The 13530-nt window shown below is 47.3% G+C and overlaps 1 protein-coding gene across 1 annotated transcript in view; it reads left to right on the forward strand.

Moving 5' to 3' along the window:
* Window positions 1-12441, forward strand: part of iqgap3 (IQ motif containing GTPase activating protein 3) — a 93957-nt gene extending 81516 nt beyond the window's left edge. The window contains exons 33-38 of the mRNA XM_060820614.1: window positions 2949-3036; window positions 4507-4719; window positions 6897-7063; window positions 7591-7716; window positions 9934-10042; window positions 12313-12441. Of these exons, the coding sequence (XP_060676597.1) occupies window positions 2949-3036; window positions 4507-4719; window positions 6897-7063; window positions 7591-7716; window positions 9934-10042; window positions 12313-12426 (817 nt within the window). The 3' untranslated portion in view covers window positions 12427-12441. The remainder of the gene's footprint in view (window positions 1-2948; window positions 3037-4506; window positions 4720-6896; window positions 7064-7590; window positions 7717-9933; window positions 10043-12312) is intronic.
* The last annotated feature ends 1089 nt before the right edge of the window (window positions 12442-13530 follow it).

The raw sequence follows: 13530 nt of genomic DNA on the forward strand, positions 1-13530 counted from the left end.
TACAGGGACAGTAGAGGGTTGGGTCTGGGTGAACTCTGAGAGTCAGTGTGGACTTGATGGGCCAAATGGCCTGCTTCCGCGCTCGAGGGACTCTGATTCTAGGAGGCAGTTTGGTCCCCACTTGTGGCAACAACAGTGTTTAACACAGATTTCTGGTATAGATAACACACAATTGGCTGTGGTTCAGGAGGCAATGATGTTGCTGTGGGATCCTCACTTGTGCAAAAGCATGATGCTGCGGAATCAGAACCCTAGAATAAGAGCAGTTTTTAAAAAAAAAAGTGGGAAATTCCTGCAGGTCAAGCAGCATCTGTGGAAAGAGAAACTGAATCAGCGTTCCAGGTTTCGTCAGAACTGGAAATAGAAAATTGAGTGTTTAAGCTGTGGGTGGCTGGTAGTAGAAAATATTGGGGAGGTTGAACCTTGTTACCTTGCTTTCTTATTCCTGGCTGCTGCTGACTGGTATTGGTGCCAGGATCAGGGATGATGGTGCAGAATATTCTCAAAGGGGAGAGGGACCAGCAGGAGATCATTGTACACATTGGATATAGGAAGGGAAAAGGATGACATTCTGAAGGGAGAATATAGGAAGTTAGGCAGAAATTTAAAAAGGAAGTCCTCTAGGATAGTAATATCTGAATTGCTCCCGGTGCTACGAACTAATGAGGGTAGGAATAGGAGGATGGATCAAATGAATAAGTGGCTGAGGAGCTGGTGAGGGGTTCACATTTTTTTGGATCATTGAAATCTTTTCTGGGGTAGAATTGACCTGTGTAAGAAGGACGATTGCACTTGAATTGGAAGGGTACTAATATACTGACAGGGAGATTTGGTAGAGCTGCTCATGGGTGGATGGGGTGGGACCTAGGGAGATAATGAGGAAAGAGATCAGTCTGAGACTGGTACTGTTGGGAAAAGAAGCGAGTCAAACAGTCAGGGCAGGCAGGGAAAAAGCAGAGAATGACATAGGACTGATAAATTAAACTGCATTTATTTCAATGCAAGAGGCCTAACAGGGAAGGCAGATGAACTCCAGGCATGATAAGGAACACAGGACTGGGATATCATAGCAGTTACAGACTCGTGACTCAGGGGTGGCAGCGTAATGTTTCAGGACACACGTGCTATAGGAAGGATAGAAAGCAGAGGCGAGGGATGAGGGAGAATGGTGTTTTTGATGAGGGATATTACGCCTGTACTTAGGAAGGATATAGCATGGGAATACGTCCAAGTGGAAGGTATTTGGGTGGAATTGAGAAATAAGGAATGATTTGGAAGGATATGGGCTGGGTACTGGTAGGTGGGAGTAGATTGGGTTGGAATATCTGGTCAGCATGGATGGGTTGGACCAGTACATCTCTATGACCTTATTGGGATTGCACCATAGACCCCCTCTTCCTTCCACCCCCCCCCCCCCCCCCCCCCCCCCCGCCCCCCCCCCCCCACCCAGTAATCAGTGCGAAATTGAGAAATTTGTAAGGAAGTCTCACATATCTGTAAGAATAATAGGGTGGTAATGGTAGGGGATTTTAACTTTCCAAACATAGGCTGGGACTGCCATAGTATTAAGGGTTTAGATGGAGAGGAATTTATGTGTGTACAAGAAACGTTTCTGATTCAGTGTGTGGGTGTACCTACTAGAGAAGGTGCAAACCTTGACCTACTCTTGGGAACTAAGGCAGGGCAGGTGACTGAGATGTCAGTGGGGAGCACTTTAGGGCCAGTGAACATAATTCTGTTAGTTTTAAAATAGTGATGGAAAAGGATAGACCAGATCTAAACGTTAAAGTTCTAAATTGGAGAAAGGCCAGTTTTGATGGTATTAGGCAAGAACTTTCAAAAGTTGATTTGGGGGTGGATGTTTGCAGGTAAAGGGACAACTAGAAGATGGGAAGCCTTCAGAAATGAGATAACAAGAGTCCAGAGACAGTATTTTCCTGTTAGGGTGATAGGGAATGCTGGGTGACTAGAGAAATTGAGATGTTAGTCAAGGAAAAAAAAGGAAGCATATACTTGGTATAGACAGCAGAGTTAGAGTGAATCCTTAGAGTATAAGGCAATAGGAATATACTTGGGAGGAAAATCAGGAGGGCAAAAAGGGGACATGAGATAACTTTGGCATATAGGATTAAGAAGAATCCAAAGGGATTTCATAAATACATTTAGGACAAAAGGGTAACTAGGGAGAGTTACCCCCTATCGAGGGTGTGGCACTGAAAAAACACAACAGGTCAGGCAGCATCCGAGGAGTAAGAGAATCGCTGTCTTGGGCATAAAGCCCTTGATCAGGCATCCCTGATAAAGGGTTATGCCCAAAACATTGACTCTCCTGATCCTCGGATGCTGCCTGACCTCCTGTGCTTTTCCAGTGCTACAATCTTGACTCTGGTCTCCAGCAGTCCTCACTTTATCATTGAGCATAGGACCCCTTAATGATCAGCAAGGCAGATCTGTCTGTGGAACTGCAGGTGGTGGAGATAAAGAACAAGACAGCTTGAAAAATCTGCAGTTCCACACACAGATCTGCCTTCCTGATCATTAAGGGGTCCTATGGATAAGGTGAATAGACAAGGCCTTTTACCTGGGGTGGGGGAGTCCATAACTAGTGGGGGATAGGTTTAGGGTGAGACAGGAAAGATTTAAAAGGGATCTAAAGGGCAACCCTTTCACACAGTGGTGTGTGTATGGAATGAGCTGCCAGAAGAGGTGGTAGAGGCTGGTACAATGACCACATTTAAAAGGCATCTGGATGGGTATATGAATAGGAAGGGCTGAGAGGGATTTGAGCCAAGTGCTAGCAAATAGAACTAGAGTAGTTTAAGCTATCTGGTCAGCATGGAGGGGTTGGACTGAAGGGTCTGTTTCCGTGCTGTACATCTGTGACTGTATTTAAAGTAAATTGAAGTCTTCTAAGGATTGTGTTTACAATGTGGCTTCTATCCATTTAGCACCAAACAGCTAATTGTGGACATAATCAGATCGCAAGCTGGAGACACGTTGGTTGAAATATTACAGACGTCTGCCTCGACAGATCAGGTAAATGTCATGGGCTGCCAGAGAAGTGAGTAGCTTTGGAACTCAGTGCGAATGCTTCAGTGAGTGCATTCATGGCTGAGGTGCTGAGGACAGTTTAAGGCTGCTGAGTTCAGTGAGAGGTACTCGCTGGATTTGGCATCAGTGCCCCCTCTCCCCGTCCTGTCTCGCCCATGATGAAGAGTCACAGAACTCAAAACATTAACTCTGCTTTCTTGCCACGGATGCTGCCACACCTTCTGATTTTTGCTGGCAATTTACATTTTGTTGCAGAGGCAAGGAATTCGTCATTGTTTCCTGTTTCTCGTCATAGACTCACAGAGATGTACAGCATGGAAACAGACCCTTCGGTCCAACCCGTCCATGCTGACCAGATATCCCAACCCAATCTAGTCCCACCTGCCAGCACTTGGCCCATATGCCTCCAAATCCTGCCTATTCATGTCCCCATCCAGTTGCCTTTTAACTGTTCTCATTGTACCAGCCTCCACCACTTCCTCTGGCAGCTCATTCCATACCAGTACCACCCTCTGCATGAAAACGTTACCCCTTAGGTCCTTTTTATATCTTTCCCCTCTCACCCTAAACCTATGCCCCTCTAGTTCTGGACTCCCCCACCCCAGGGAAAAGACTTTGCCTATTTACCCTATCCATGCCCCTCATGATTTTATAAACCTCTATAAGGTCTCCCCTCAGCCTCTGACACTCCAGGGAAAACAGCCCCAGCCTATCCAGCCTCTCCCTATCGCTTACATCCTCCAACCCTGGCACCATCCTTGTAAATCTTTTCTGAACCCTTTCAAGTTTCACGACGTCCTTCCTTCCGTCATGTTGGGAATGTGGGGGTGTATTGTTAATATCACTGGGCTAGTCCAGAGGCCCCAGGTTAATGGTCTGAGGCCACTGGTTTGAATCCTACCGTGGACCCTGGTGGAATTGAAATTTGATGAATAAAATCTGCACCTGGAAGCTAGTCTTTGGGACGGTGACTGGAACACTGTCCTTGGTTGTGACAACGATGTTAAAAACAATCCTCAGCTACCCTCTGAAATGGCCATGAGTGACACACTCCGTTCACGGAGCAACCAGGAATAGGTAATAAATGTCACTCTCACATATCCCATGAATAAACAAAATTCTTTTTAAAAATCTAGTCGCCAACATTGCTGTCGCCTCCCCCTCCCCATCTGTGCACCCTCCCAGGTGCCATACAAGTGTGAGATGCCAAATGAGTCACTGGAACAGTCAACCTGATGCCCTGAGCAGGACGTTTCCCAGGTCTTCTGAGGCTGACTCCATGCATCGTCTTAGGGTTGGCCGGAAGGGAAAGGTCTGTGTAAGCCGATGCTGGGGTTAGTTTGTCACTGTTAGCTTGTTTTCCATCAGAGACTCAACAGTATGTATTTTCACCCATTTGTCGAAGTCTTTTTCTCATTGTTGTTGCTGTTTCTTTTACCCACACCCCGCACCTAGGTGGCAGACCACCGCCGCCTCGTTCAGAGGCGAGCACTGCGGGACGCACGCACTCCCGAGAAACTGAAGCGGAACCATTCCCTGGTCCACGATGGCAAGCTGTCAATCGAGGAGAAGAAGAGGAAAATCATCCGCAGCCTGAGAAAGCTGGAAGCTGCCGGAGTAATTTCTGCAGCTAATGGCTACCAGCAGCTTGTCAATGAGATCGCCCGGGTGAGAATAAGAAACCACCTTTCTTGGCTTGGTGGGGCTGGGTGAGGGGCAAGTCTCTACTGCCACCCTGTCTGCCCTGGGTCCTTGGTTCACTCTGTGCAGCTTAATAGAAGCACAGTACACCTTTTGACTGTATAAACTTACAAGTGATCATAGCTGGGTCCAGCGACACTTGATGCTCTAATGGCTGTCCCATAGACACAGAGCCATTAGTAGGCAGGCTCAGGAAGCCCAGAGAAATAATGCATTAAAAAGGTGTAAACTACAATTTGAATTTGGTGTGCAATAGCTTGCCATGGGCTGTGTTTTGTTAAACAAGTTTATGATTTTACAATAACACATGTACAGTCTTCTCTTCTGAGATGGTGCATGTGCAGCTTTGCTACAGAATCTAACCCCTAGGAATATTTGATGGGGACAGTGTAGAGGGAGCTTTGCTCTGAATCTCACCCCGTGCTGTCCCTGACCTGAGAATATTTGATGGGGATAGTGTAGAGGGAATTTATGCTGTATCTAACCCAGTACTGTTCCTGTTCTGGAAGTGTTTGATGGGGACAATGTAGAGGGAGCTTTACTCTGTATCTAATCCCGTGCTGTCCCTGACCTGGGAATATTTGACTGGGACAGTATAGAGGGAATTTACTCTGGATACAACCCTGTACTGTTCCTGTCCTGGGAATGTTTGATGGGGGAATGGTATAGAGGGAGCTTTACTATGTAATCTGACCCCGTGCTTTCCATCTCCTCGGAGTGTTTGATGAGGGAGAGTGTTGAAGGAGCTTTTCTTTCAGTTTAAAAGAGTAGAGAAGGCTTTAGTCTGTGTTAAACCCTGTACTGCCCCTGTCCTGCAGTGTTTGATAGACATATTGAAGACAAGCAATGGACCCCTCTGCATGGTTTACATTCACCTTGATGCACAAAGTTTGTTGAAAAGAACAGTAACCTGCTCACAGTTAATGTGCATCATGAATTAATTGGCTAGTCTGTGTGTGTGTGTGTGTGTGTGTCTCTCTGTCTCATCTCCCGCCCCCCACACTGTGATGATAAGTAATCGAAGCTTGCTCTGTTATTATATAATGCAGCTCCTTCCAGCTGTTAGCAAATATTGAGCTTATTTGAATGCTCGATGTGTTTAATTGAAATGGTAATCTTTCGGGACAAAGGATTGTGTTTGTGGGGCTGTATTGAGGGACATTGTATTGCAGAATATTTTCTGATGGAGACTGTCGAGTGTGGATAATACGATACTTGATTGTATGTGATTAATTTTGACTTCATCACCCCCCCCTCCCACCAAACAATCTGAGGAAGTGAAATATCGGCTACTGTGGTCCCACAGAGAGAGGTTTTCAGCCACTGAATAAAAACTGCAATGATACCTCCGCAGTTAAATGTTCACTCCCCTCATGTGACCTTATGAGGCTGGTCACCCAGGCGGAAGCAAACTTCTGTCACCTTTTCTCATTATACCATGGCATCTGAGCATGGCTGGCATGTTGTTGCCCATCCCTAATTGCCCCTCGAGCCGAGTGGTTAGCTCAGACCATTAATCAGGGCAGTTTAGGGTTGACCCCATCGCTGTGGGGTCTGGAGTCCTGGTAAAGATGGCAGATTTCCTTCCCCCATGAGTCGACCTGATGGGGTTTTGATGACTGTTGTCAGGGTCAATATTCCCGAGACTAGCTTCCAATTCTGGATTCGATTTATCGAATTTAAGTTCCACTGGGTGGTGATGGTGCTGAAGGTGGTAGGTGATGGGATTTGATCCCAGTTCCCCAGAGCATGAGTTCAGACCTCTGGGTTACCAGAGATATTGCCGCTGTGCCACACTCTCCTGCTGACACACAATGAAGGATGGGAAGACAGTGGACTTGGAGGTGGGTACAATTACAGCAATTAAAAGGCATCTGGATTGGTACATGAATAGGAAGGGTTTAGAGAGATATGGGCCAAATGCTGACAAATAGGACGAGATCAGATTGGGATATCTGGATGAGTTGGACCGAAGGGTCTGTTTGACTGTATGACTCTGTGCAGGCGTTGCTGACTGGGCCAGCACTTATTGCCCATCCCTAGTTGTTGTTCAGCCAAATAAGCCAGTAGGGCGTGTTCTGTGTCACTCCAGGGAAGGCAGGTGAGCTCTTGACCTCATGCTCCTGATCTCTCCGTCACCTCAGGACATTCAGAATCAGCGGCGCTACAGGCAGCAGCGCAAGGCTGAGCTGGCCAAGCTGAGAGAGACACTGCACAGGATGAATTCCAAGAGAGCCTTTTACGAGGAGCAGATTGACTACTATAACCAGTACATCAGGACTTGCCTGGATAATCTGGCCACCAACGGGCAGTAAGTATTCTGACTGCATGTGGCAACTCCCCAATAACGCATGGAGCGTTCTGTCTCAGCTGGACTTGTGGCCCACTGGTCACATGACACGGTGCAGGAAACGCACAGGTCAACAACCAGGTGGCGCACCCTCACAATGTGGTGCTCATACAATTGGCAACAGAGCGCAGGCATTATAAATTTGAATTTGCCAAAACAGAATGCTGGGAATTATTCAGCAGATCAGGCAGCACTGGTGGAGATGAAAATGAGAGCGAATGCACCATTTGGGAGTGGGAGTAGCTTATGCCAGCAGCTTGTGGTGGGAATGTGGCACTGAAGCCATGCTCTTATTGTAGGGCAGGGTAGGTTAAAAGAGCCAAATGGCTCTGCACCCGTAAGTTGTTTTGCACCAAGGTTGCCTGCCTGAAAATGCGAACTGGGGCTGCGTCGCTGTTCTTGGTGCCGAACGGGCAGGAGAGTCCGATTCCGCTGCATGCGATAGCTGAGGCTCCCGTTCTGCGAGTAACGTCTTGTGATCTTCGCAGGGGCCCAGGGAAGAAAGCGGCAGCAGGCAAAGGGAAGAAGGGTAAAGCAGCATCTCTGAACTACACTGCGGCACACCTGCGAGAGAAGGGTGTGCTGTTGGAGATCGAAGACCTGCCCATCAGCCAGTAAGTCCAAGACTCCTTTTTTTAGAAAGTGATGTATTTCGTTGCCTGTAAATAGCAAGAGAGCAGTGTGCAAATGTTTGGCAACTTGCAAATTCAGAGCCATGGAGGTGCACTGAGTCCCTTCTCTCTGAAATGGTCTGTGCAGTGCTAACCTAGGCCAATAGCAGGATAGCATGGAACAGTGTTCTTCCATTTGCTGTTTATCGTACTACCTGGCCCAGAAAACAGAGTGAACAATACAACTTAGTCCCGGTTGTGCTGATAAAGCCCTGTAGTGCAGGGAATACAGACTGTTTGTATCTTCATACTGCAGCGTGATCTATAGCTGGAGGCGGTCTGTTCCCCTGGATAAATGAGGAATATATCGTGGACTCGTGCTCTGTAGTAGTTTGAGAGAGAGATGCCACAGCACGGGGATGTCCCTCGGCTCCTGACTCCAAGGTTATCGGAGCCCAACTCCATGGAAATCATGGTCTGGGTCTCCATTGTGCTGCTGGTACATGGGATCTTACAGCAGCTAAATGGCATGCAGCATTTTACCTCCAGCTTAGCCGCAGCAGCCTCCCTTCAAACATCCAGCGGTGGCTGCTGAGCGCTCTGGAGTCTTCCCCCAGAAGGTGGTGAATGGTGCTGTGGAAATGCAACTTGTTTGGATTGTTTCCCCATGTTGTGTGGCAGTTCCTGCTACATGTCTGACTGAGTCCTTGCCACATGGCACACTGCTGAGCTTGATCTGATACACTCCAGTGTCATGTCACATTGTAAAGTGAGCAATGCCAGAGGACACTGTTTGGGATTTGTCCAAAAGATGCTTAGTTAAATTCGCACACTTGCTTTCAACTGATTTTGGTCTCAGTCTTCCAGAGGTATAGAAGTGTAAGGTCAGCAAGAGGTTGATGATCAAGAATGAAAATTCTGAACTAATTCCTGCATATCACTATATGTACTATTCTATCTATTAGCATCAAGCTGATCCCTCACCTTCCTGTTTGAAGCAATATCTCAATTTAAAATTCTCATCTTGATTTCAAATCTCTCTGTGGTCTTTGGGCTTCTTCATCTCTTCTCGTATGCACAGCCCTCCACATCTCCAGCCTCAGGACCCTACACACCCTCCCTATCTCTGACACCTCCTCAAAGCCCCTATCCCCCTCCCTATCTCTGTCACCTCCTCCCATCCCGTACATTCTTTGACTATCTGTCACCTCCTCCAGCTCCTACAAGAATTAGAATATTTTAGAATTAGAATCGTTACAATGTGGAAACAGGCCCTTTGGCCCAACAATTCCACATTGATCCTCTGAAGAGCAGCCCATCCAGACCCATTCCCCTATCTTATATTTACTCCTGTCTAATGCACATAACCTACATACCCCTGGGCATTACAGGACAATTTAGCATGGCCAATCCACCCTAACCTGTACATCCCTGGGCACTACGGGACAATTTAGCATGGCCAATCCACCCTAACCTGCACATCCCTGGGCACTATGGGACAATTTAGCATGGCCAATCCACCCTAACCTGTACATCCCTGGGCACAATGGGACAATTTCCCATGGCCTATCCACCCTAACCTACACACCCCTGGGCATTACGGGACAATTTAGCATGGCCAATCCACCCTAACCTGCACATCTTTGGACTGTGGGAGGAAACCGGAGCACCCGGAGGAAACCCATGCAGACACGGGGAGAACGGGCAAACTTCATACAGATGGTCACCCGAGGCTAGAGTAAAACCCAGGTCCCTGGTGCTGTGAGGCAATGATGCTAACCACTGAGCCACTGTGCCAGCCACAAGTGCTCTCCATTCCTCCAATGTCAACCTCCTGCACAATGCCCCCAAATTCCTATCGCTCGACAATTGGCAGATTATAGGGGCCCTAAGCTATGGAGTGGCTTCCGTAAATCTCTCTGTACTTTCCACCTTTTTCTTTTCTCTCATTCTTCCTTTAAGAAGCTCCTTAAAACCAACCTCTTTGACCGTGCCTTGAGTTGACTGCCCCATATATCTCATTTGTCTTCAGTGTCAAAGTTTGGTTTGTACCTTGTATTTTGTATGCATGCACGTTACTCTCGGTATTGCTAGCTTGAAGGTGAAGCAGCCTGGAGAGATTTTCCGTACGGTGCTACGTACGGAGCCTGCTGTGCTGACTGTCGATGGGAGCTGCTCGCCCGTCTCCTGGTGTCAGCCTTGTCTCTTCTCTTGTTCCAGATTCAGGAATGTGATTTTTGACATTGTGCAGAGTGAGGAGGTGGGAACCTTTGATGTGAAGGCTCGGTTCATGGGTGTGGACATGGAGAAGTTCCAGCTCAAATACCAGGTAAGGTCTTCACAAGTACAACCTTCAACTGATGGGTATACCTGCACACTCCTGGAGGGGGAGACCCGGAGTCACCGGTTAGTGAATTAACTTAATAGAGGTTTCACAGAATGCCTACGGTGTGGAAACAGGCCCTTCAGCCCAGCTGATCCTCTGAAGAGTAACCCACCCAGACCCAGTCCCCTACCCTACATTTACCCCTCACTAATGCACCTAACCTACCTATCCCTGAACACTATGGGCAATTTAGCATGGCCAATTCGCCTAACCTGCACATCTTTGGATTGTGGGAAGAAACCAGAGCACCCGGAGGAAACCCACTGAGAATATGCAAACTCCACACAGACAAACACCCGAGGTTGGAATCGAACCTTGGTCCCTGGCGCTGTGAGGTGACAGTGCTAACCACTGAGCCACCCCAAGCATTCAGCAGATGCTACTCAAAATCCTCAGCAAAAAAACCTGCGGATTCCAGAGATTGGAAATAAAAACCAAAGGAACACAGGAACAGGAATAGTCCATTCAGCCTATCAAGAAGTGGAGAAGTCAGCATTTTGCTAATAACCCTTCTTCAGGAATGGGGAGTGGGGTGGGTGGAATCCCTCTCTCTTTATCTGCAGCTCTCCTGACCCCCACCTCCAGTCCTGAAGAAACATTGACTTCTCCACCTCCTGACGCTGTGTTCTTCCAGTCTCCTGTTCATCTACTTTGGATTCCAGCAACTGCAGTTTTGTCTCTAATTCAGTTAAGCAATCCTGCTATGTTGTTAAATACGTTTGTGAGTAGTTGAAAACTTCAATGGGGGGGAAGCTCAGTTTGGTGGCTTAGTAAGTGTTTGAGCTTTCGGTGAACAGGGAGCAGTAAGAAACGAGAAAAGTGACCCAACAGTGTTGTCTGCTACACCTGAAGTTTCCAACGCTATGACATTAGTGGGATATGGACTGTCGGCATTGACACATCTTATCCATGATTTGGAGGTGCCGGTGTTGGACTGGGGTGTACAAAGTTAAAAATCACACAACACCAGGTTATAGTCCAATAGGTTTAATTGGAAGCACACTAGCTTTCGGAGCGCCACTCTTTCATCTTATCCAGTGTGCCTAACGCGGTGTCAGGACGCAATGCTGTACCATTCTGGGAAATGAAAATGTGTTGCTGGAAAAGCGCAGGAGGTCAGGCAGCATCCAAGGAGCAGGAGAATCGATGTTTCAGGCATGAACCCTTCTTCAGGAATGTGAAGAAGGGCTCATGCCCGAAATGTCGATTCTCCTGCTGCTTGGATGCTGCCTGACCTCCTGCGCTTTTCCAGCAACACATTTTCAGCTCTGATCTCCAGCATCTGCAGTCCTCACTTTCTCCATTCTGGGAAATGTAGGAGTAGGCCCATTTAGCTCTGAGCGTTTGCCTGTGAAGATGATGGCATGTTTATAGTGTCACTGGACTAGTAATCCAAAACCCCAAGATATTGTTCTGGGGTCGTCGGTTTGATGTGGTGGAATTTGAATTCAATAAAAACTTGGAATTTTGTTTTACAAGATTTGACAGACGGTGACTAGGTAACCTTTTGTTAACTGTGGTGAAACCCCATCGGGTTCACTAACAGGAGGAAATCTGCCACCCTTACCTGATCTGGCCCAACACGTCACTCCCAATCCGCTCTCAGCTGCCCTCAGAAATGGCCAAACAAGACTCCAATCAGGGGAAATTAGGAGTGGTCAACAAACACTGGCGATACCCACGTGCCATGACGGAATTGTTTTTGTTTACTAAGTGGCCCGAGATATTTACTGCATTTAAGGCTGATGGGTGAGTGCAAGGTGTGGAGGCAATGAAGGGAACCGGAGGAGAAATGTCTTCACCCAGAGAGTGGTGCGGCTGTGGAATTCTCTGCCACAGAAAGCAACTGAGGCCCAAACCCACTCTTCAGGGAGGAATTGGATAGAGCTGTTCAAGTTAAATGGATCAAAAGGTCAGAGCAGGAACAGGGTTAATGATCAGCCATGACTGTATTGAATGTTGGAGCAGGAAGAAGGGCTGAATGGCCTGTTCTTGCCTCTAATTTCAAAGCCTGTTAAAGTTGAATGTTTTTAAGAGGGAGTTGGATGCAGTTCTTAAGGTTAAAGGGATCAAAGGGTATGAGGGAAAACGCAGGAGCAGGAGACTGAGATATAGGATTAGCTGTGATCACCTGGTTCAAAGGGCTGAATGGCCTACCTCGTACCTCAATGTTTCTGTGTGAGCCCTAATCTCTGTTCTCTGCTCCCTGTCAGGACCTCCTCCAGTTGCAATATGAAGGAGTGGCGGTGATGAAGATGTTCGACAAAGCCAAGGTCAACGTCAATCTTCTGATCTTCCTGCTCAACAAGAAGTTCTTCAAGAAGTGACGGACGATGGGCCCCTCCCCACGAATGTGGTAGCACTCCTGCGTCGTAAGATTTAATTTTGCGTTTCTGCTGTGCAGACGCAATCAGCCACCAAAACTAAGGAGGAGCGCAGCGTAGCACCTGCAAAAAGCATTTATTTATAGATCTATATATATCATTCTTCAAATCAAACTGGACTCGATTTACTCTTAGGAATCTAGCTTCTGATTGGCACAACTCCTCCCACAATTGGGCGTTTTCTGTCTCTCTCTCTCTCTCCCCGGCTTCTCCTGAGCTCTTGGAGTCTGGGGTTGGATCTAAAACATGGCATGAGGCACACATGCAGTCCCACAAACTGGTAGGTCCTGCCTAAGCAGCTCTGTTCCATTTGTGCCCCTCTCTCCCACATTTCCTTCAAAATGAAAGGTATTTCCTTGCAGGTAAATCTTAGTCAGAACCTCTGACTGGAGCTGTTAGCAGTACCAGCCTCTGGTTTGGAGCAAGGGATGGGACTTTAGGTATCAGCTCAAGTCTCTGCAGTGCTAACTCTGTGACTGGACCATGGGAACCCCAACTGAAAAACTTTAACTTCCTTTTTCTGTAGCAGATAACCAAATCTGTGCCTTGAGCATGACTCCCCAGGGAAGCCGTCTCAGTCACATCAGTAGTTCCATTTTCTCAGTGAGGATTGTACTTTGAAAATGTACATCACTACATTTTCTTTGCTCTTTCTTCATTCTCATTCTTCATCTCACTCACTCTTCTCTCTTGCTTTTCCTTTGCTTCCTGCCTCTCCATTCCCTCTATCTTCCCCTCTCCGCCTCACTCCTAACCCTTCTTTCTCGCATTCCTTTTTCTTTATCCTTCTCTCTTGCTCTCTCTTCCCTTTTTTCTGTTTCTCTTCCCTTTTTGTCTTTATTACCTTCTGTCTCTCTTTATCTATCTCCCTTTTATCTCTTTCTCTCTCTTTCTCTCTCTCTCTCTCTCTGTCTCTCTCTCTCTGTCTCTCTCTCTCTCTCTCTCTCTGTCCCTCTCTCTCTCTCTGTCCCTCTCTCTCTCTCTCTCTCTCTCTCTCTCTCTCTCTCTCTCTCTGTCTCTCTCTCTCTGTCTCTCTCTCTCTGTCTC

Source organism: Hemiscyllium ocellatum, chromosome 50 (assembly GCF_020745735.1).
Source record: "Hemiscyllium ocellatum isolate sHemOce1 chromosome 50, sHemOce1.pat.X.cur, whole genome shotgun sequence".
Taxonomy (NCBI): domain Eukaryota; kingdom Metazoa; phylum Chordata; class Chondrichthyes; order Orectolobiformes; family Hemiscylliidae; genus Hemiscyllium; species Hemiscyllium ocellatum.